This window comes from Leptodactylus fuscus, chromosome 4, assembly GCF_031893055.1.
Source record: "Leptodactylus fuscus isolate aLepFus1 chromosome 4, aLepFus1.hap2, whole genome shotgun sequence".
Classification (NCBI taxonomy): domain Eukaryota; kingdom Metazoa; phylum Chordata; class Amphibia; order Anura; family Leptodactylidae; genus Leptodactylus; species Leptodactylus fuscus.
In genome coordinates, this window is record NC_134268.1 from 162,598,377 (window position 1) to 162,623,639 (window position 25,263).

At 40.5% G+C, this 25,263-nt stretch overlaps 1 protein-coding gene across 3 annotated transcripts in view; it reads left to right on the forward strand.

Moving 5' to 3' along the window:
• The window catches only part of ZNRF2 (zinc and ring finger 2), a 91,666-nt gene extending 74,815 nt beyond the window's left edge, over window positions 1–16,851 (forward strand). Inside the window, exons 2-6 of one of the 3 annotated variants that reach the window (XR_012715472.1) lie at window positions 1,059–1,154; window positions 9,195–9,300; window positions 10,112–10,192; window positions 14,902–15,778; window positions 15,813–16,851. Coding sequence is in view for 2 of the 3 variants with exons in the window: in XM_075271304.1 (XP_075127405.1) it covers window positions 1,059–1,154; window positions 9,195–9,300; window positions 10,112–10,169 (260 nt within the window). In the remaining variant the exon portion in view is untranslated. Of the gene's footprint in view, window positions 1–1,058; window positions 1,155–9,194; window positions 9,301–10,111; window positions 10,193–14,901 lie in introns of all 3 variants that reach the window. The other 2 variants (XM_075271304.1, XM_075271305.1) reach the window with 2 other exon arrangements.
• The last annotated feature ends 8,412 nt before the right edge of the window (window positions 16,852–25,263 follow it).

Sequence of the window (25,263 nt, forward strand, 5' to 3'; positions counted from 1 at the left end):
TGCCAATTTGGATTAAAGGGGTTTTCCCATCACAGTATCTCAGCACTCTGCTTGCAGTGTCTGATTCTCACTTCCTGTATTTTTCTCCCCCCTCCTGCCTCTGACTGGGCACAGAAACTTATGCAAATCAGATAATATGCAGATGCTTGTACAGAATGGACCCAGTGTTATCTGTATGTTTACATAGAGCGGTAACAGACCAGGCTTTATCAGCAAATTGCAATTAGCTGAATTGTCCTGCAAGAGCAGTTTAATATTACTAGGATAGTATAGTAGAGTACAGTATATTAACATAAATTGATAACAGTTGTGAAACCATGGCATTTATTGGGATAGTCTATGTGTTAATCCAGGGTACAAACTATCTATGTGCCAAGTTTCATCCAAATCCGGTCAGCCGTTTTTGTGTGATTGAGTAACAAACATCCAAACCTTCATATTTATAATATTAAGTAGGATAGGATTAGTAGGAAGAATAGTGTATATATATATATATATATATATATATATATATATATATATATATATATATAATATATACTTTTTTTGTGTACATTATTTAGTGTGGAAACAAGCAGGTATCTGCATCCTCATAGATAACATTCATAAAGTCTCCTTTTTCAGTTCCTGTCCTAATACTATTTTAGGGTTAGTTCACATCTCTGTTTAGTAATCCGAATGGAATACCAAATGCATTGGCAAGCGGTGTGCAGTGACAGCATATGGACTGCGTAGTTTGTTCAGGGGGTTCCCATGTGGACTCCCCGAACTGATTACTAAATGCAGATGTGAACCAGGCATAAGGCTGGTAGGTTTGTCATGCTTATAAAACGAAACCTGTTAATATTAACCATTACGCTGTTTCCCTGGACTGTACAATTACCATATAACTATGCTGTCGCTGTTGTCGCTCTGTCAGTAATCATTGCTGTATACCCTGTGACCTGACAGTCTACTACATCATAGTATATTGTAGACCCATAATATAGTTTAATGTGTATCTGCTTCTACTACTCACTAGGTTTTTTTTTTCTTCTTCTTTTTTTTTTTTTTTACAGGATTCAAGTGCCCAGTTTGCTCAAAATTTATTCCCACAGATGAAATGGATTTGCACCTTGTTATGTGTTTAACAAAACCAAGAATAACGTATAATGGTAAGTTGTACACTATATAGTTCCAAAGAAAGCAGCCACAAATCAGCATTTGCTTCCATGTGTGAAAAACTTCAGCACGACAGCCACTTTTTGAACAGCCATTGCATGGTGTTTTAAAACCAATGAGCATGAACGGGTCTATTAATGTGTCTGTTTTTGACAGACCTTTTCACAGGTACATCAAAAATTTGGATATGTCTATTTTTACGTTACAAAAATGGACATGTAAATACACCTGTGGACTCATAAGGAGTGTAAAACTGCTGCATGAAGGGCTTTCAAAAAATGTCCATAAAATTCCAGTTTTTCATGTTCATGTGAATGAGGGCAAAAATGGACCGATACTTCCATTTTTTCACAGACCAAATGTCATGAACAACGGAACAGTTGTCTCAATAAGGCCTAACGCATACAGCCAAATATCTCTTTAGGAATAGATTAGCAAAAACATGCCATATACAGGCTGCTTCTTTTTAATCTGCTTACTTTATACATATCAAAAAGTTTGAAAATACAGTCATTCACTCGTATCTCAGAACACACATTGTGGTACATGTAAATCCAGACATGAAGATGGAACAAGCATAACAACACATGAATGAAACCAGGGGGACTTTTTCTTTGCTTCAGATGTATTTTTTTTCCCTACAAACAGCATACTCTAGTTGGGGTGGTTTTGAGTGTGTTTCACGTGCTGGGCAGCACCTTTAGCACAGTGCACTAAAATGAACTGCCCATGTGAATGGTTTGTAGTTTTTGTTTTTTTTGAGGAGGGTTTTTACATTTTCAGTCTCTGGTTGTTAATGGGAATTTTCTTACAGTAAGTAGAGGTAAAATGATTAGGAACGCTCTATAACTTTCCCTTATACAGTGAATTTGTCTTACTTATACAAGGTAGGACCAACACCTTAAATCCACCCGTTATTAGCTATGCCTAGAAATATCCTATATGTATAGATCTATCAGACTGAAAACCTTATTTCAGGACATGATCTTATTAAATTTAGAGGGTGTGGACCATGTCTACAGTGTGAGTGTGCAAAATATTTTTTGTACACTTTTGGTGGTGGAGAAGTTTATATCCCAATAAATAGTACCACATAGTTCAGATTTACTCACAAACTCTACAGTACTGATTCTACATCTTTGTGGATTCTTGTAGACTTTGCAATTCCTGTGAAATGTTTAATGGAGCAGAATAACCCAATAAGGTTTTAGATGTGCTGCTATCAGGCATGTGTAATCCTTATGGGTAAATGAGCCAGATCTTTATTACTGTACCAGCCATAGGAATATGTGCAGCAGAATACCAGGGTGGCATACTATCACTGGTCTGAATAATCAAAATATGATTTCAAATTTTTCAGTCTATAGATCAGATCACGGGCAGCGGTTGTATGCTGGATGCAGACTTGTGCACAATTGATTCTGTTATATTAATATAGTTCTCCAAATTTTTTACCACTGCTCTAAACCCTTCACCCCAGATGAAAGGGAGTACAGAGACTTAAACCGGATTTTGTGGTCTGGTTCTAGGAACCACCTCAGGATTAATTCCAGGAACACCAAGGAGATGGTGGTGGACTTTAGTAAGTGGAGAAGTGCTCTGACCCCGGTGGAGATTCAAGGGTCAGGTATTGAGATAGTCAAGACCTATAAGTACCTGGGTGGCTCCTCAATAATAAACTGGACTGGGCTGATCACCTGGATGCGCTGCACAGAAAGGGCCACAGCAGACTCTACCTGCTCAGGAGACTGAGGGCCTTTGGAGTCCTGGGGCCACTTCTTAGGGCCTTTTTCAACTCTGTGGTTGCTTCAGCCATCTTTTTCGGTGTAGCCTGAAGCAGTATATCAACCAGAGAGAGGAGTAGACTCGACAGGCTGATTAGAAGGGCCAGCTCAGTCCTGGGGAGCCCCTGGACCCAGTATAGTTGGTGGGTGACAGAAGGACACTGTCTGTGGTGAGCTCCATGCTGGAGAATAAATCCCACCCCATGTATGAGACCTTGATGGCACTTGGTAGTACTGTCAGTGACCGACTGCTTCTCCCCAAGTATGAGAAGGAGCGCTATCGGAGATCCTTCCTCCCACCCGCGGTCAGGCTACATAATCCACATCAAACCAAGCGAAGATGGGTGGAGACCGGTCTCCACCTGAAAAATGCAAAGAGAAAAGTCTTGCTTGCAGGACTAGGGGAACAAGCTCAGGTGTGGCTCCAGGCTTACAATGCAAGAAAAGTCTTCTATGTACTTCTTGCTTCCTCTGTGATTACAGATGGGATGATGGTCACAGCTGGTAGCTTTCCTCACCACTCATAGATTATTTTTGTTAGTTTGTTTTGTTTCAGTTGTGTGGCTGCAGTCTGCTGGTGGTTTGCTCTGTGAACACTACATGCATACTACACTACATGCCAAACTAAACTTGCACGTGAATGGTGGGATCTTTAGGAATAGCTGGCCACCAAATGATCTTTTAGCTGAATGCTATTGAAAGTGTATGGCCACATTAAGACTGCAAACCCACTGTCAGGGTTTGGTGGGTAACATGGACCAGCAACAAACTGAGAACGTCTGTCTAGTTTCTCTAGACAAATTTCAGACTTTACAGAAAGTACAGTAAAAATATGAATAGACGAACTTCCTGACTTTTCGTGGTTTAATCTTGGTCACTGTCAGTAGTTCTGATGACCTTTAAAAAGCAGCTTTAACTCCCAGACTTGATATGTAAGCCGTATAGCTTCCCCTACTTTTCACTGCAGTCAGCTAACATTTTTCAGAATCTGCTTGTCTGGAATAATCAAAATGCCTAAATGCCAAAGTAAATTACTATGTGCCGGACACATTAGAGGAGAAGGCTGCACAACTGCAAATTAAAGGGACGTTAATGCCACAGATTGCTATAGAATTCTTATATAAATACTTATTTGTACATTGGATTTTTTTTCTTTTTTGTTGTTGAATTTATTTGCTGTTCAAAAGTTTGTCTTTCCAAACCTTAATCATAAGGTTACAGCTCTGGGGCGTTGTATCTTGGCATTTTACTGTGGTGTACACTCTGTCCCATTTTTCTCCAGTTAACCATAGCATGTATTGGTGTTTAGGAGGAAATTGGCATAACCACACCCTTAATTAAAATATACCAGTACTATGTGTCATTCCCGATTCACATTGTGTTCAGGTCCCCGAATGGAAACTGATCTGCATAAAAAAGCGAATATTTAAGGAAACCTGTGAATCCCATAGACTATAATAGGGTCCACTCGGTTTCCACTCAAAAAATGTGCAGAGAAAGGTGCTGCTTGCAGGACTTTTCTCTCCACATATTTCATGAGAATAGGGGAACAGAATGGCCCAAACGCAGATGTCAAGTGGACCTTAGTGTTGGTTCACACTAGCGCTTGTATTGCGTCCGCAAGGAGTCCGCATGGAGACCCCCTCCAGACGGAATGAAATTGCAATTGCAAGCGATGTGCTTTCCGCACACTGCCCGCACAAATGAATTGTGCGGGCAGTGCGTGGCAAGCACACGGAGCCCATTATAGTCTATGGGCTCCGTGTGCTTAACTGCACAGCACTTGCATTAGCGTTGGTATTCCATCCGGGGGGGTCTCCATGCAGACTCCTTGCGGACGGAATACAAACGCTAGTGTGAACCAACCCTTAGGCTCCATGCACAGGAACCTGTGCTTTGTCAGTATGCTGGCCATGTGTAACTGTTCGGAAAATACTCATTTCAGCATTCCAGAATGACTACAGAGGTCTAAGCTAATTTGTATCTTCTCCTGTACAGTCAAAAGTTTGTTTACAGAGCTACAGCAAAAAATTGTCTGCATTTAGCCCCCATATTCCTATCAGAATATGCGTTTTTTTTTATCATTGACTGCTGTGATAAAAATAGTGATGTTGCGGCATGGTCACCGGTCACTGCGAGCCTGCTAGTACACATTACAACATATCCCACAACTGTTTATGGCTAAAAACGACAAGTAACTTAAGCAAATATGAAATCATAGACAAAAGGAAAGATTCCAAGTGCAAGTCAAAAAGTAGGAGCCAAATAGGCCACAAATAAAAAATTGGCGAAAGTCCAAGAGTACATATATAACTGATCAGTAATCCTGAAGGTATGGCACAAGGAACTGCAGCTCTAAGTCATTAGCATGAGAGCTATTTATATGTCAGTGTAATATTACTGTAGTAATAAATATGTCAGCAGGAAAATGATAGATGAGTTTTTATTGCCCAGTAATAATGACTTGAGTCCTCTTCCCACTACCAGACTGTTCTTTTTCCTCCTGACCTAATGTCATTTGCACGAGGCCAGCGTGTCACCCTAATAAGCTTGGCAAACAAGTGTGGATAGTCTACTGGAAACACTATCATACCTTATGTGCCAGACAGTTTGTAGCTTCACTACTCAAGTACAGGGTTGTGGAGTCTAGAAGACAAATGTCTGTCTCTAACTTTGACTTTGACTGTTTTTCACACTTTGACTCCTTCTTAAATTCCTGTGTATGATATGTAGCAATAATAAATGCACTGAAGAGAATATATATATATATATATATATATATATATATATATATATATATATTAAATAGTATGTTGATTTCCTGCCCTAGAGAGGCAGGAGACCTATATAGAGTATATTGCTCCAGTTTAAGGCCTGTGATTATTAAATCTCAGAGAGGGTCTCTGCAGCATTAGTCTCCAGTATACAAACAACTGGAATATGTACAGTCCTGGACCTTTTTCCCCATGCTTCTTAATTGCAATTTTGATTTAGTTCATAATTAGAGATGAGCGAACACTAAAATGTCCAAGGTTCAAAATCCGATTCGAACAGCCGCACGCTGTTTGACGGTTCGAACGGGTTTCGAACCCCATTATAGTCTATGGGGGGAAATGCTCGTTTCAGGGGTACACAAAATTCGATAAAATTATACTTACCAAGTCCACGAGTGACGGTTGGGCTGGATTCTCCTTGAAGTCTTCTCCAGGCGCAGCGCCCCCTGCGGCGTCTTCCGGCTGGAATTCACTCTGCCTAGGCATCGGGGCCTAGGCAGAGCCGACTGCGCATGCGCAGTCATCGGCTCTGCCCAGCCCGACGCCTGAGCAGAGCCGACTGCACATGCGAGGGCATGCCCGCTCATGCGCAGTCGGCTCTGCCTAGGCCGGATGCCTAGGCTGAGTGAATTCCAGCCGGAAGACTCCGCGAGGACGCTGCACGGAGAAGACATTTAAAGGTAACAGAAGATCCAGCGTTGATTGGCAGAATGTATAGCATTCTGCCAATCAACGCTGGTTCTGCATCGAACCTTAAACTTCGAACAGCTAGTAGTGTGAGATCGAGTACGAGTATTTCGAATACCGTAGTATTCGATCGAACACCTACTCGATCGAACACTATTCGCTCATCTCTATTCATAATCTCCCAGTCCTATTCTGAAGAATTTCCCTCTTTTCTGGAGGAAATAAGGCTCCTCATCATATCCAGGTTCCTTCTCATCCCTTAGGACAGATTTACCTACCATGTCCTCAGTCTCCCTTCTGCCAGAGGAAGGTTTAGATTGTGAGGAACAGGTCTCTTTAGGCTAGGTTCACATCTGTGCTCAGGTTTCCGTTCGGGGGTCCGCTTGGTAAAACGAAAAGCTAATCCTCATGAAAAACAGTTACCTTAGGAAACCCACAGACCCCATACACTATAGTGTAGTCTGTGTGGTTTCAGTTCGGTTTCTGCCTGTAAAGGGCGAAAAATGTGTAGGAGAACGGAATCCCCGTATGGAGTGCAAACACTGATGTGAAGCCATCCTCAGTTTCTGCTTCCAAGGGCATGGCAAACCACTGTTTTCTTCTGATGAGATGAAACCTATGGGCTTCTAAAAGATGTTAGGACCGCCATCAATCTAGTCAATCCAAGATCCAGTTCCTATTTACTTATTATTGCAGATTATTTGCTCAGTGAACTAGATCCTCCTAAACTTAGTGCTCTGTGTTCATCAGAATATTTGGGTCTTCAAAAAAGAAGTTTCATGTTCCTAGTATAAGAAATATACATCTCTGTGAAGGAGGGGAGACCATTGGGATAGGCCACCTAAGCTGGATATATGCTTATCTAAAGCAACTCATAGAAATTCATAGCCCTCATTCATACTGACTTTGGCTGCTACTTGTACAATACACTCTTCTTTAGCTGAACACATTAGAATCCCAATTGGCAAATGAAATCTCCAGGAAGAGTTTTTGGCCACAATCCCTACTCCCAAGAAAGTCACAGAGATTACTGATGCAGTTAAGTTTTCATCCTTGGCCAATGCTGCCATAGAACCATTTGACTAAAAACCTGGTTAGTATATCTGGTGGCAAAGAATAGACTCTGGCGTTTACCTTTGGTTATGGCAATGGACAAGATGAAAAGATTTCCTTCTCCATTTTTTTTCTAAATCTTTCAGGTTTTTTGTTTTTGTTTCAGAAGATTAGGAATCAATGGAAATTGTAGGGTTACATACAAGGAAAGTGGAAATTCTCTAGAGGAATAAAGGCCTTTGAATTTCTTTTTTAAAGACCAAGAAACCGGAAAAAAAAAAGTCTTCTCAGCGACACTAGAGAAAAATGTATAGATCTCAAACAGCATATGTATTCTAGGGATCATTTGAAATGTCTTAAAGGTGTTCTACACATAGTCTGTCACCGCTTCTTTTCTTTAGACGGGGGTTCCAGGCTTGGGTCACGTGATTGGAATCGACACCCAGTCTGTCAGAGTTCATGGTCTCAAGATAAGGAATGTGGGGAGAGATGCTTGAAAATTTTCAGGGAGATCGAGGATCTTTGTTCATAAGGATACAGGTTCCCCTATTGTTATCAGGAGTGACCAAATTATTCTCAAATCTGAACCTGCTTTCCTTCTGACAGTCATTTCCCCATATTATCACTACAAGGAGATCGTGCTACTTTATACTTGTGTTAACCCTCAGAACACAAAAGGGAGAGAATTCAGTTGTCTAGATGCCAGGAGATTTAGATTACAATATTTTAAGAATAGCCAAACTTAGAGATGGTAATAAAAATCTGCTTATCCAGTATACTGGTAAGATCAAGGGCACTAAGGGTCCAATCACACAGAGAAAAATGGCGCTTTATTTGGCGCTGAATTTTCCACGCTGAAAAAAAAGCCGTCTATTGATTTCAATGGGTTCCACTAGCTTTTTTTTCCACTAGGGGAATTTCCCACTAGCGGAAAATTCCACTAGTGGAAAAATAAGCTAGCGGCACCCATTGAAGTCAATGGGAGGCTTTTTTTCCAGCGTGAAAAATTCAGCACCAAATTAGCGCCATTTTCCTCCGTGTGAATGGACCCTAAGGCTAATAGATACTCTAACTCTATCTATTTAGCCTACAAATCTGTGGATTCCAGCTCCTCTCAAGACTCTCTTTACGAGGGCGAGAACAGTCTTCTGAACAGAGGAAAAGCAACACCTCTATAGATCACATTTGTAAAGTTGTAGTTTAGATACAGTGTACTTGTCTTTTTGTTTGTAAAACTAAGGCACCTGCACCCCTCCTAAAATCCAGAATGCAGTCACACAGCTCAATTATTACCCAAAAACTGGTTTGAATTCCTTCTTGTGCAATGAGGAACTTCCAAAGCTATGTAACATGTTACAGGTACATCAAGCGGTCTTTAGTAATTCTGTAAAATGAGACTTTGTGTCTAGTGACCTCTAGTGGAAACACTGGTCAATTAACATGTAAGTCCTCAGTCTCCATTCACATTCAGAACGATTAGAGGAACTTTTCCATACATTGGGGGAGGGTTCATCAAATACCCTACACAACTTTTTGGAGTAAAATAGTCGCCAATATTTAACGCCATTTGTTACTAAAATAGTTCCCCCTTTTTAAAATACAGATGCTGCCATACAGGTGTATGAAACTGGTGGATATACATGTAAAACCAATGTGTATCACGCAGCTGTATGATACTATGCATTATTTGTTAGCAAGGCCGATAATCTTCAATGCTTCTACTTTTATTTTTCAGAGGATGTTCTTGGCAAAGATGCTGGTGAATGTACGATATGTCTGGAAGACCTACAGCAAGGGGACACAATAGCGAGGCTACCCTGTTTATGTATATATCATAAAGGGTAAGTATTTGGTTTATTTGTGGATTTTTATTTATTTTTTTAACCATTTGTCATTTGGCTTGTCCCTTTCTTAACATCCACTATACTATTATGTGCGTACACTGATTAACCCTTCTGATGCCTCCATCATACCGGATCGAGGCACCACCATTTTGGTGAAGGTTGCCATTCCTCAGAACAAGATCAGGGGTGGGGTAAAAATAAAAAATTTTAAAAAAATCCCCTCCCCCTTTACCTAGATGAGATGTAAAAATAAATAAACAATGTATAATACATACACATCAGGTATACCTGCGTTCAAAAATGCCCTAAATGGTATAATTGCGGAAATGCAGCGTGTTTTTGTTGCAGATTTTGATGCGTTGTGGTTTTTTTTTTTTGTTTTGTTTTTTTGAGTGGATTAAGGAGAAGGTAGAAGTATAAGAAACTTCCTATATAGTTCCCATTCCATTTGTAGCCACTCTTGCCTTTGGCTCAAAAAAATGGAACAAAATCTTCAACACGAAAAGCTGCATTTCTGCAACGTGGGGCCTTATGCAGCCCCATATGCAGAAACCTAAAAAAGAATCCTAACATCCTTGTTTGTACCAACCCACCCCCTCCCCAATTCCTGGAGAATCTCCTTAAGTAATGTATTATGTGCAGTACATTATATAATATCTTAAGTCTATAGAGGGAATGCTAAACTTGAGAAATCCCGATCTGGATGTCTGTCCTGTATGTAGCAAAATAATTTTACAGAAGATATTTCCAAAGTAAAACTTTTATATATTTGTTGGGTCTGATTTGTCTTCTTCCTTTTTCTTTGCAGGTGCATAGATGAATGGTTTGAAGTGAATAGATCTTGTCCTGAGCATCCGTCAGACTAGACAGCGGTTATCCTGTATGATAGGTATATCACGCTTTACTTCTGTCATGACTAAAGAGTCAGTAATGAAGTCCAAAGTCAGCCCTCTGCTAGTGATATTCTAGTCAATGTACTGTATCAGCTGTATTAAGAGTGACGTGACCAATACTTTTATTCAAAGAATATTATGGGACAATGTGCGTATCCTTGGAATAGATAGCCCTAAACACATTTTACCCAGGAGCCAATCCTAAATTTTAAGCCCTTAACATTCTTCCCTGTACTATTACGTCACACTGACTGTATAGTTTATGCTCAGTGCCACAGTGTAGGCAGTAGTAAGAGCCTGTGTAATACAGCCAGGACTAACTGCAGAAGACGCAAAGTATTCAGATCAAGGCACGTGGGTGTACACATATATACACACAGTGAAATATTGATCCCACAAGAAGTAACGACTTCTTGTGGGATCAATATTTCACCGTATCACGGATTGGGATCCTATCCCACTACCTATAACCCAATGTACCACCACACCTATTATTATTAGCATATATACATACACACACACACACACACACATATACATACATACATACATACACATACATACATACACACACATACATACATACATACACACACATACATACACACGCATACATACACACATACATACATACATACACAAACACACACATACATACACACACATATACATACATACACACAGATACACACACACACATACATACATACACATACATACATACACATACATACATACACACACACATACATACACTTTAGCACATACATACACATACACACACACATACATACATACCTACTTACACACACATACACACACACATACATACACACACACACCCTAGTTTAGATAGCAAGATGCTGATGGGTTACCCTGGCAGCCAGAAGGCCAGGCAGCACCCTCCAAATTACCTTGGCCTAATACAAATAGGGACAGATATATTAAAATAGTCTAGAAGCAAAAACTGTTTTAGTTGTCCGTAGCAACCAATGAAAGCTGAATTGTGATTAATCTCTATGGGCAACTCAAACCGTTATGAATTTTGGAAAGTGGTGATGGAAAATATGAAAGTTGCCAGCCTTAAAGGGGTTATGCCACCAAACATATTTATCCAATATCCATGGGATAGAGGGTGAATTGCTGAACAGTGGGGTCTGACCGATGAGACCCCCACCAATCCTTAGAACAGGGGAGTTTTGTAAATTGAGCTGCAGGTAAAGTTTCTGAACCCACTGATGGACAGAGGAGTGCGCCCGCTCCTATTTACTTCAATGGGAGCGCTGGAGACAGGTAAAGTACAGAGCTCAGTAACTGGGATTCAAGCCGTACTTTACCATTCTCCATGGCTGTCACATCAGTGGCCCATCTTTTCCTATAGTATTAAAACTGGCCCCAGCACTTCCCTTTATTTCCCTACTAGCTGGTACCCGCGACTTCGTCTGCGGTGATTGTAGAAGTGGGTATATACAGGCGTGGGTAAGGTTTTCGTACTGTGTATAAGGTATGGGATATGAAATGTAACTTTGTATCTTGTTTTTGCTTTAATTCAGAGAATACGTGAGACTTTTGTGTTGAAGTTACTTTGTATTTGAGCTGCTATACGGTGTTGTGAGAAACTTTACATAGTGACTTTGGGACAGAAGTATTTGAAGTTAACCCCTTCCCGTCGACGGCATTTTTTGATTTTGGTTTTTCATTTTTGACTCCCCTCCTTCTAAACCACATAACTTTTTTATTTCTCCGCTCCCAGAGTTATATGAGATTTTAATTTTTCTTGGGACAAATTTTTCTTCATGATGCCGCCATTAATTATTCTATATAATGTACTGGGAAGCAGGTAAAAAAAATTCTGAATGGGGTGGATTTGACAAAAAAAATGCATTTCTGCGACTTTCTTAGAGGCTTTGGTTTTACGGCGTTCACTGTGCAACCAAAATGACATGTCCCTTATATTCTGTGTTTCGTTACGATTCCGGGGATACCAAATTTATATGGTTTTATTTACATTTTGACCCCTTAAAAAAATCCAAAACTGTGTTAAAACATTTTTTTTTGAAAAGTCGTCATATTCCGACAGCCGTAACTTTTTTATACGTGCGTGTACAGGGATGTATAGGGCGTCTTTTTTTGTGGGGTCGGGTGTACTTTTTAGTTCTACCATTTTCGGGAAATGTTATTGCTTTGATCACTTTTTATTCAAATTTTTATCAGAATCAAAAGAGTGAAAAAACGGCGGTTTGGCACTTTTGACCATTTTTCCCGCTGCGGCGTTTACCGAACAGGAAAAATATTTGTATAGCTTTGTAGAGCGGGCGATTTCGGACGCGGGGATACCTAACATGTATATGTTTCACAGTTTTTAACTACTTTTATATGTGTTCTAGGGAAAGGGGGGTGATTTGAATTTTTAATCCTTTTTATTTGTTTTTATATTTTTATTACTTTTTTTTAAACTTTTTTTTTGCATTTATTAGACTTCCTAGGGGTATTGACATGGGTGGGCGGTGTCGCGGATTGTCAGAGCGGTGGGGGTCAGCAAACATGGCTGCTCCGGAGCGTTATAGAGAGCCTCCTGGAGTATCGTTAAGGGGAGGGGCAAAGTGGTAAAGTATATGTATATGAGATTGTGTGGGGTTAGGGGCTAGGCTGCAGAGGGCAATATGAATTTTGTGGCTTGCTATGGTCCAAAGTGTGTGAGATTGCAGAGATGGTGGTGTGAGTTTGGGTTTTGTGGGGGTCCTGGCATAAACGTATGTGCGCTGTTGTGACGAAAAGTAGCCTATTGCGCAATCGAGTGTAGTGACTATGTTTGTGGAAAATTTCAGCCAAATCGGTCGAGCGGGTTTTGCGTGATTGAGGAACAAACATCCAAACACACAAACCCACAAACATCCAAACTCACAAACTTTCACATTTATAATATTAATAGGATTGTAAGAGCATGGGCTTGTCTCTTCCAGTATGTATGGATATGACTGCCCCCTCCGAATTTATAGCAGGTACTCTCTACTTCTAGTACTCAAAGTATCCTTTCTTGTCACTGTTGTCAGTTCCATTGAGTTCCCATCTTTTCATGTAATATTTATATATTTTTTTAAGATTTAGCCCATTCTGTCCATTTTCTAAACATTTGTATTCCACTTAAACACCTGTTTGCTTAGTGGTTATTAGAGGAATGAAATAAATTTTCTGAGAGAAGTCTTCAGTAGTTGATACCTTTTTTAATGGCTAACTCAAAAAGTTTTTTGATGACATATCGAGCTTTCGGGACTACTATAAAGGTCCCTTCATCAGGATGGTATAACACAATGTCTGAAGGTAGGCATATATATACAGACAAATGGAGTGTTAGATGCAAAATAGATGGAAAACAGAACATAAACAGTTTTTTAAAAAAAACACATATATATCAGTTTGCAGGAAAGTTCTCTGGGTTTATGGCTTCTTTGATCAGTGACGTGGTGTCTAGTGGTTATAAAAGGCCATAAAACCCTGGGCCCTGTTTAAACCTTGTTGGAGAGTGCAAAGGGTCGTCATAAGTTTAAATTCCCATATGAGGCGATCTTTTCTGTCTCTGAAATTCCCCCTTAGTACCAGGATCTTCATATCCTGTGTCATATTATGATTTTGATTACAGAAGTGTTTTGGCACCGGGAGGTCCATTCTTTGCTCTCTAATCGTATGTCTGTGTGAGTTCATCCTCATCCTCAGTGACTGTCCTGTCTCACCTACATACAGGCCCTCAGGACACTTAGTACACAATATCAAATACACTACATTAGGTGTGCTGCAGGTGAAGTTACCTGGGATCTTGTAGTGTCGATCAGAGTTCGGGATCTTTATTTTGTCCGTAGTCAGTATGTGCGGGCAGGTTTTGCACCTCTTCTGTCCACATGGAAATGTTCCTTTGTTAGTTGGAGGTGACAGTGAGCTGCTAATAATCATATTCCTGAGGTTTGGTGGCTGTCTGTAACACAGGAGAGGGGGTTCTGTAAATATGGATTTTAGATGGTTGTCTTTTTGCAGTAGTGGATGTAATTTGCGTGTAATTCCTCTCAGCGTCTCCAGGTGTGGGTTATATGTGACAACCAGGGGTACCCGAGTGTTCTCCTGTTTGGTATTGTATTTTAATAACTCTGATCTTGGTGTTCTGGTGGCCCTGGTGATTTGGTTATCAATTGTTCTTGGATGGTAGCCCTGCCTCAAGAATGTGTTTTTGAGGCCCCCAATGTGCTGTTTATGTTCTGCTTTCCATCTATTTTGCATCTAACACTCCATTTCTCTGTATATATATGCCTACCTTCAGACATTGTGTGTTAACATCCTGATGAAGGGACCTTTATAGTAGTCCCGAAAGCTCGATATGTCATCAAAAAACTTTTTGAGTTAGCCATTTAAAAAGGTATCAACTACTGAGGACTTCTCTCAGAAAATTTCTTTCATTTCATATCCACTGGCTAACACGGTACAAGGATATATGGTTATTAGAGATGAGCGAACACTGTTTGGATCAGCCGTTCCGAACAGCACGCTCCCATAGAAATGAATGGAAGCACCTGGCACGTACACTTTGCCGGCGGCCGGTCTCCGTGCCAGGTGCTTCCATTCATTTCTATGGGAGCGTGCTGATCCGAACAGTGTTCGCTCATCTCTAGTGGTTATACATTTAGGTTTATACTAACCAAGTATATTCTCTTTCCAGTAGCTTTATTTCCCTGCTTGTAAGAAGACACTTGCCTAAGGAACAGGCTTCCATCTGCTGTGACTATCCTGAGAAGGGGCATTATAGGCCTCCCTGCCTTAGACCTTCATGTTACTGGGAATCTAGATTCAGTGAAGACGAAAGAGACAATAGATTTCCTCAGTGTGCCAAACGTTCATGATGTAAGGATGCACACAGGGATTTACAAAATGCTGCACATACTGTTTAAGAAGAAAACACACTTGTGCCCCGCCATTCCTATTAATGAACAATACATAATGTAGGCCAAAGTTAACTTTTGTCCCTGCGTTCACTTTTTTTTTAAATTAAATGACCTACGGAGCCAGAAAGATTTTGTTTTTCCTCCAAGAGTTTCAACTACAGGAACTTGGACTGGTCTGGGACGAGAATTTTTTTGTTCTATTATTGTTGAAACATATATAATTTCTTTTTAGCTGCCAAAATCAAAACAGTTTATGGTTTTACGGTACAGACCCATTTTTGTACTTTTGAGAAGAAAAAATGTGAAATCGTATAAGTGTTGTTTTTTTTTTCTTTTTGTTTTTCTTTTATTGCTCTTGTAGTTATAGGACTTCCCATACCCACCATTTTTGTGCGTCAGTTCTGTGTCTACCTATGCGGACTGTCACTGGATGCTTCCAGAAGGTGATGACCATACTAAAGCATATCTTCTCGCCGATTAACCCTTTCATCTCAGAGCCACAAACCTGCATCTGAGTGGTGATGTTTTTTGTCTTCTTGGTTTTGTAAAAAAAATTTGAAATCCGTCAGGGAACATAAGCCATCAAAGTGCCATTAAACATAAAGCAGTTGGTATGTTTACATCAGTTAGTAGAATGCTTGTAGCTTGTATAATGTACCTAGGACTGTGCTATGTAATATCTGAGGAGAATACTACGTGAATTTAGACAGAACATCTCATTGCCATAGCAGTCGCTAAGGCCTATGTAGAAATTGGGGAATAATACAGGAACAGAGCACGCCTCATACAAAAATTACATAATCTAATAGACAGTAAGGAATCTTATCGGCTGCCTTTAGAGACTCAATAAATTAAAGGTAAGTGAATAAAACCCCACTGCCAAATACCCATTATATTGTGTCCAATTAGGGCAACTCATGCCCCTGTGTATTGACGTCATAAAGGAGAGTCCGCTGCTTGTGACCTCATTCTGTTAAAGGGAACCTGTCATCAATTTCATGGACCCTGAACCACAGGCACCATTAAATCCTTATAGGGTCCTTAATTATAAGCTATTTTTTTTACTCTGAAACACTGCGGCATTTCAGAGAAATATAGGGGGCAATTTATCAATGATTGTGTGCCAATTTTCTGGCATAGAAATGTTGCACGTTTTTGCACACGCCCCTTATGAGCAAATAATCACACACGGCACTTGGCACTTTTGTAAAATTGGACATGGACAGCCGAACAAGTCGAAAATGATGATAGGTTTCCTTTTAAAGGAGATGTCCAGCTTCAGCAAATAAATATTATTGTCTGTATAGTGAAACGTTGTACAATTTTCCAATATATTTTCTGTATCGATTCCTCAAAGTTTTCTAGATTCTGCTTGTTGTTCTTCATTGTTTACTAGCAGTGTATAAAACCACTTCATGGTCATTTGATATACGGACCATGGTCATGTGATATACAGACCATGGTCATGTGATATTCAGACCATGGTCATGTAGTATACAGACCATGGTTATGTGATGGACATACAGGTGCATGGCTTGTTACTAGAGATGAGCGAACAGTGAAATATTCCAGATTCGATATTTATTTCGAGTAGAGCCTCAATATTCGACTACTCAATCGAATATCAAATCTCATTATAGTCTATGGGAAAAAATGCTCGTTTCAGGGGAAACCACTATTCGACTAAAGGAGAGTCACCAAGTCCACGAATAACAGGAGGAGAGTGTTTAGGAGGAGCGCTGTGCAGTTAAAGCGCACGGACCCCATTATAGTCTATGGGGTCCGTGCGCTTTAACTGCACAGCGCTTGCAGTTGCGCTGATAAAAAGTAAGCTCCCTCGTAACAGCAAGCTGCCTGCTCTCCCAACTAGCAAAGACGAGCCTGTGGCAAATCAATGCTGGTTCTGCAGCAGGCTCATCCTTGCTAGTCACGAGAGCTGGCAGCTTGTGGTTACGAGGGAGCTGACTTTTTCTCATGTAGGAATGAATTGACCAGTGTTGATTGGCCACTGTACAGCATTCAGCCAATCAACGCTGGTTCTGCCGGAGGCTCGTCTGTGAGGAGGCGGAGTCTAATATCGGAGCACAATGGAGACTGCTGTGGTCCGATCTTAGTCTCCGCCTCCTCACAGACGAGCCTATGGCAGAACCAGCGTTGATTGGCCGAATGCTGTACACTGGCCAATCAACGCTGTTCAATTTATTCCTATGAGAAAAAGTAAGCTCCTTCGTAACCGCAAGCTGCCAGCTCCTAGTAAGGACGAGCCTGCTGCAGAACCAGCGTTGATTTGCCGAATGCTATACACTGTATAGCATTCGGCCAATCAATGCTGGTTCTGAATCAAATATTTACTGCGAATAGCTAGTAGTATTCGATCGAGTACAAATATTTTGAATATCGTCGTATTCGATCGATTACCGACTCGATTGAATACTACTCGCTCATCTCTACTTGTTACACTTACAACATAGTAATAAGAGCTCTGCTGTGCACCTGTGTGTCCATCACATGACCATGAAATGTATATCACATGACTATGGACTGTATAACACATGACCATGGACTGTATATCACATGACTATGGACTGTATATCACATGACTATGGACTATATATCACATGACCATGGACTGTATATCACATGACCATGGAGTGATTTTTATCCACTGGAAGTAAGCAAAATGAAAACCACAAACTGAGATCTAGATAACTGAGGATTGATACAGAAAGAATGCTGGAAATTTGTATAACTTACACAAGCATTAACATTTAGTTGCAGAAATTGGACAACTCTTCTAACTGTGGCAAAGAGGTAAAAATTGCAAGTGATGACATGCCTGAGGTGGAATAATACATTGAGGGAGATTTGCCAAGGCTAGCGTCTTGATCTCCCCTGTGTCAGGGTTTATTAAGGGGCATTAGTTAGGTGCATCTCCTATCCTCTGTGCTTCACAATCGCAGACAGGAGATGGCTTGGATTTAAGGTGTAATTTGTCATTGTCGGGTATAAAGTATTTGTAAATCCATGCCCCCTCCACCTATCCACATGCCAACTCTTTGCAAAAGTAGTATGCGGTGGTATGTTTCTGGTATGAAATATATGTGCCAAAATTTTCAGCTTTTAGCATATATTTTGCCCCAGAAACTGTCATAAAATGTAAGATTAAATACAATGGAGGGAATTTAAGTTGAAGAATTATGTATGTTATGATAATATAAATCTTATTATTATTAATGTATGTAACAGCACAACATCCTGAAGCCATAACATTCCTATACAACGTGGGTTATGTATCGGTACAGCTGGTTTACATGTGCTCAACTGAAGTCCAATTACATTAGCGCAACACTTGAAGCCAAAACCACTGTGGCAAGTTTTTAGAACCTGTATATTGTGTATAGTAGTCAGTGTCCTGTTACAGATACAGCAAGTTAGTGCTACAGCTGCCACTTTATCTTTGACTCAGGTTTAAGTTTACATACTGCCAGAATGATTTTTCTTTACTTTTCGTTACCAGTCATTTTTTTTTTTAAAGCATACATCTGTATTCTATAAATTGTTTTATGGAATAAGCCATATTTCTTAAAGTAACCATCTACAGAGATGTATGCATAATACTGAGTAGTCACTAACATATGGAGGCACTGCATGCTACAAATGTGGAGGACTTATACTATATCTAGATGCTTTATAACTAATATGCTAGCAAAATCATTGTTTGCTGCAAACTATCTGGACCAGGAGGCCAGCAAAAAATACAGTTCAATACAGTAGATTGTAATGTTTCTACTTCAATTCAGTCTGACTACTTCTTAGGCCCTAAATGAGCCAACATGGCGGCATACTTGTCTGTCCACACAAGACTTAACTTGCAGCGGAATAAGTATCTGTTGTGGATTCAATGCCATATAAGAATACTTTTACATGCAAACTTCACCAAATGCATTATAAAGAGAGAAACCTATGAGGTTTCGCAGTATTGGGGATGAGATTTGGTAAAATCGTACCTACTTTGTTGGCACGGTAGCAGATTTTATGCCGGCATTATATTTGCCTTGTGTAAGCATACCTGTAGAAATGTGAAAAAAATGTTTTGGTTTTAATGAAACATCTTATGATTTCCACATTGTGTATATGTGGGATCTGCCTGTGTGAACACATTTAGTGTATTGCCCTGCTGAAATCCTAAAAGCCTCAAACAGAATTTTACTGTATTTTACTACTTAGTTGACTAAGGTTTGGTTCACTTTATCTGTTATAGGATCAGAGCAATGGACTGAAAATGTAATATAATGATGGATGTAGGTGGAACACCAGTCATCATTCACTGTAATGTAAAAAACAAGATGGAAGCTTTCTTCCACCTTGTTACTGAAAATCAGTAATACCTGCATTACTTTATTTATTTTTTTTGACAAGTAGACACTAGGGTTGAGGCGATCTTGACTTTTCAGTATTGATTTTGAAATCCGATTTCCGATCATTTTTCATTTGATCTCGATCCCAATTCCGATCCCAATGCAAGTCAATGGGATTTTTTTTTACTAATCGGAGATCGGATTTTAAAAACAATCCTATTCACTATACAGCATGGAATCTAACAATTGAAAGCTTTAATTGTTAGAACCCACGCTCTGTAGTGATTTTTTTTTTAATCACTAAGTAGCCAGAGGATTTTTTTTTTAATTCTCTGGCTACTTAGTCCCCCCTGGTGTCCACTTACCTGCAGATATGGCTGGTCCAGTGCCCGGTGTTCTCGTTCTTCTTCGCCTTGCTGCCCCCTGCCTCCCAGGTTAGGAGAGTGTGGGCGGGTACTGGGAGGGGAGACGTCACGTGTTCCGAACACGATCGCTCAACCCTAGTAGACACACCAGGCAGAATAAAGCTTCTGTCCTGTTCTTTATATTACAGTGAATGAGGATGGATGTAGACAGTGTGGGCCGTCTAGTCCATTGTTCTGATCCTAGGACTGACCAGAATAACAAACTAAAATTAAGCTGATGTTAACACAGCCTAAGACTGAATGTGAATGTTACATTTTCCTTTCAAGAGGTACAGTCTAAAAGCAAACTATATCAAGCAAAAAGACAATTTTCTAATTTAATCTCAAGAATGCTATGATTTGTATGTTGACATATATGGCCTAGGATCTGCTTAGCAAACTATGGCGCTTTCTTTGCATTACTTATGAAGTGCAGGTAAAGCTGTTAAACTCAGGGATGAAAGGGTTAACGCAGTTGTGTCCTATGTGTTAAGAGTTTAAAATAATACATTCAACACACCATAATATTGCAGCTATGCAATTTTTTTTAGAATAAAAGTTCAGTTTTTCGAAGTGGTAAATTAATTTTAATTTACGGGTAATTATTGGCCATTATGGTACATAAAATATGCTGTAATTAACGTGTTGTAACCTTGTTATTATTGTATGAAATTATTTTTCACGCTACTTTGACAGTAAAGAAAATCCTGTGCTGGATCTTGTTAAACAGTCAATCAAAACATGACTGTCGCTTTTTCTTTTGGTATTATTATTATTATCATGTGTTATGTTTCAGCTGCTTAATTTTTGTAATGCTTTATAATTCAGAAATCGAAGCACCTTGTACAATAGCTTGGTAAGACTGGCATTAAAATGTCACGGTAATTTTTAATGTGTACACTTCCATTTACGGTACCAGTTGAATTTGAGATGTTAGATCATTTACATAGTTACAAAAAAGCAAAAAGTGAATCATTAAAAAACTGTTGATAATTGTCCAAGTATGGTTACTACTCAGAACAAACTTTGTACTCCATAGGGTACAAATAACAAGTATTCCTTGGTATAGGAGTATTACTTGGAGAAACTCAGTTTAATACAGTTCAGTTACAATAATCCTTTAGGAAACTTTAGATCTGAATTTGACCATTTATGGACTGTGTTGGTCTGGAGTGCTTTGAGCCCACAAGTAAAATTCATTCTGGAGCACACTAGACACACTAGGGCCGACATAGCCAGGTGAGCTTGGTTTATGTGCCTACACAGCAGCAGGCCTCAGCAAGATGATTAGGGGGCACCTGCAGAGTCAAAGAGAAGATGGGGCCCCTAGAAGGAAGGATACTGGTTGGCCTGACATGAATACCTATGTCATTGCAGCCACCCAATGTGCCTTCTGTGGGGAAGGTCGCTCAATAGCAGCAATGATGTGGACCAAACCACTCAGACAGGGACACAATATCTCATACAAACAGGTTTATTTGTAAAAATAGTAAAATAAATAAACCTTCACTTCAGGTACAGAATAAGCAAAATAAAATCCAGTCTTAACTTCAGGCAAAAACAAAACCCTGCTTGTCCGAGCACTAACTAAATAGTATAGCACTAACTATACGTTTGGCTTACTTCCAACCACATGAACAAACAAAATAGCACAGTACGGTCTCATCAGACTTGGTATTTCAGGACAGAAACAGGCGCCTCCTCTTGCTCCCTGGATCTGCCCTGAAGTTCAGGCTCTGCAGTCCTGGGGTTGAGGCCTACTCAAGACCTGCACTGGACCACACATATGCCGGAAACCTGGGGTATTCTTGGGGGGAGATATACCGTGACTCCAGCAATCTGCCTGTCATCTCACACTACAAAAAAAACAGACTCACCTGTTCTGCACTCCAGCAGTCCTTTCAGTTATTATTATTTTGCATCTCCCCATAGGTTGGTCCAATTCTTGGATATTTCCTTTAATCTACAAAGTATATTCTACCAATGGGCCACTCGAAACTGGTTCATGGAAGCTATAGGGCAGAATGAAGACGGCTGTGTATAAAGATGGGCAAACCTCAGAAAATTTGTTTCGTCCTGCATTTGAGTAAAGCAATGATTCAGTCCTAACTTGGAGGTTTCCCCCAAGAAAAAAAAAACTGTCCGGCACTCTCTACTTCTCCACAATGTCAGGTGCTCTTCTATGTGTGTAGGGTCACCGCTGAATCCTGTGATTTTTGTCTTAGTGGTGACATGAGTAAGCCAAATGTCATGACTTCCAACAATTATACTTTGGGGCCTGAAGAGATCCCAGAGTATAATAATTTACTCCAATACATTTTAGCTCATATGAGACAAATCCCAAATTATTCAGTTTTGTTAAAAAACCCCCCAAAAAAACAACAAACAAACCTTGGGATATTCGGGTTGTATGAGGCTGTGTCCAAGGAAGAAAAGCTCCAAATATATGACATTTAATAAAGCATGGTGCAATGGAAAGGGAGATATACCTACCTGTCTGATCGGGAATTACTAAGGAGCTACATGTGTAAGTGGAGAATCATGATGTGACAGATCTGAAACTGTCAATGAAGGTTATATTTGACTGACTGGGGATTGTGTAGAAATACTACAATTCATGATATATACCCTGTATTCTTCCAGTGACTCTGAAGCCAAGTCCCATTAGTTGGGGGGTTGCTCAGTGTACCAGTTGCATTCTGGGCCTTTTAGGCATCACTATACCATGTAAATGCTCTTATGACTCTTATTTGCAACTGAAAGATTATTAGTATTAGAGATGTTTAAGGGACAGGTTGAGAGGAAATGCTGAGAGGAGTGAAAGAGTTCTGAATATGCCAAAGGCCCTTCCTATTGTTGTGGCCATGAACAGACTCCCAATTCTCAAGATCAATGTGACCTACATTTATGGCCAAGATGGGAATACCTCCTTAATGGTTTGTGATTGGTGAAGGAATTTGATGTGGAATTTTCCACGTGGAAAAAAAAAACCTCCCATTGATTTCAATGGGTTGTGCTAGCTTTTTTTCCCCCCACTAGTGGAATTTTCCGCTAATGGAAAATTCCACTAGTGGAAAAAAAAAAGCTACCAGAACCCATTGAAATCAATGGGAGGCTTTTTTTTTTCCACACCAAATTCCTCACCATTTTGCTCCGCGTGAATGGACCCTTAAAAGTTGATGTTTTCTCTCCAAACAGTGTTCATCTTTGAGTGACCTCATCCACATCTGTGCTACTGCAGGGGCATTGGAAAGCATGCTAGCCCAGCCAGTACACAGTCATATCTATGGCAGAAGCAGCAGAACTGCCAGTTACATAAAGGAGATACACAGACTCTAAAACAAAAAAGTGGTAGAAATACTTTAAATCAGATTTTCTAAGATGAAAAGGGAGCCCCAAGCCAGGAATTATGCTAAAATATTGAACAAAGCTATCATCAACAATTTATTCCCTCACAGCTTCCTCTACTTCTGTACTGACTGTGGCTATGATGTGCTTATATACACCCCGCATTTCCACTGCAGCCAGTCTAGAGCCACATACCCCTGAGGCTATTATTGCCTGCAGCAGAAATGTGGAGTAAAGAGGCGCATCATAGCTTCAGCAAAGTAAATGGAGCCCAACAGGAATAATAATACATTTTATTTATATAGCGCCAACATATTCCGCAGCACTGTACAATTTATAGGGTTCAGATACAGACATACATAACAAAGAACGTCATTTCACACAATGGGACTGAGGGCCCTGCTCAAAAGAGCTTACAATCTATGAGGTAGAGGGGGTGACACAGGAGGTAGCAGGGGCGGCATTGCTTATACAGTGTTCAGACAATTTTGTGCATTAGGAATTGTGATAGGCTTGTCTGAAAAGATGCATCTTTAGTTTGCGTTTGAAACTGTAGAAGTTGGGAGTTAATCTTATTGTCCGGGGTAGAGCATTCCAGAGAAGTGGTGCAGCTCGGGAGAAGTCTTGTATACGAGCGTGGGAGGTTCTGATAATAGAGGATGTAAGTGTTAGATCATTGAGTGAGCGGAGAGCACGGGTTGGGCGGTAGATAGAGATGAGGGAGGCAATGTATGGGGGTGCAGCATTATGGAGAGCCTTGTGGATGAGGGGGATAACTTTATATTTTATTCTATAATGAATAGGCAGCCAGTGTAGCGACTGGCACAGACCAGAGGCATTGCTGTAGCGTCTAGCCTGATAGATGAGCCTGGCCGCTGCATTCAGAATAGATTGTAGAGGGGAGAGTTTAGTGAGGGGAAGACCGATTAGTAAGGAGTTACAGTAGTCAAGGCGAGAATGAATCAGAGAGACAATAAGTGTCTTTAGTGTATCTCTGGTAAGGAAAGGGCGTATTCTGGAGATGTTTTTGAGGTGGAGGTGACATGAACGTGCGAGTGATTCAACATGAGGGGTGAAGGAGAGGTCTGCGTCAAATATGACCCCAAGGCAGCGGGCCTGCTGCCTAGGAGTTATAGTAAGGCCTGAGACTGCAATGGATATATCAGGGACAGATCTGTTAGATGGTGGAAACAGTAGTAGTTCAGTCTTAGAGAGATTTAGTTTCAGATAGAGAGAGGACATGATATTAGAGACAGCAGAGAGACAGTCACTGGTGTTCTGTATGAGTGCAGGGGTGATGTCACGGGAAGATGTGTATAATTGGGTGTCATCAGCATAAAGATGGTACCTGAAGCCAAATCTGGCGATGGTTTGTCCAATGGGGGCTGTGTAGAGAGAAAAGAGTAGGGGGCCGAGGACCGAGCCCTGAGGAACCCCAACAGCAAGGGAAAGAGGAATTGCTGGAATGGCAGGGATTGAACTGGTGAGTCTTTTGTTCACAGTTCTTGGCTCTCAGAGAATTGTCACAGACTAATTGTGTCTTTTTCCATTGACACTAATGTAACGAACTTGACCGAAGCTATTTGTTTACTTTTGTAGTGGAAGATTACATGTGCATGCACCCCCCCATCCCCCCTTCAACCTGATGCCTGCTTCTTCTTGGCAGCCACTGTGCTCGGTATTAGAAGACGGTGGTTGGGTTTGGTAGCACTGACTTCCCAGGTGCATCAGAACCTGAACACACCCTAAACCTGCTACTTCCAGAGCAGTGGTTTGCAGCCAGGTCGGGTGCCCCCTAAGGGCTCGTTCACATCTGCGCCCAGGTGTCCGTTCTGCAGGTTTCCATTTCCTGCATAAAACAGAGGCAGGAGACAGAAACCTGCAAGAGTTTTTCATACCCATTCATTTGAATGGGTGAGAAAGCTGTCCGGCCGTGAGTTGCGGTGAGCGTTTTATGCTCTCCGCCGCGAAACTGGGTTTTTAAATCACAGAGTCGGACACAGAGTCGGACATGCAGTACTCTGTGTCC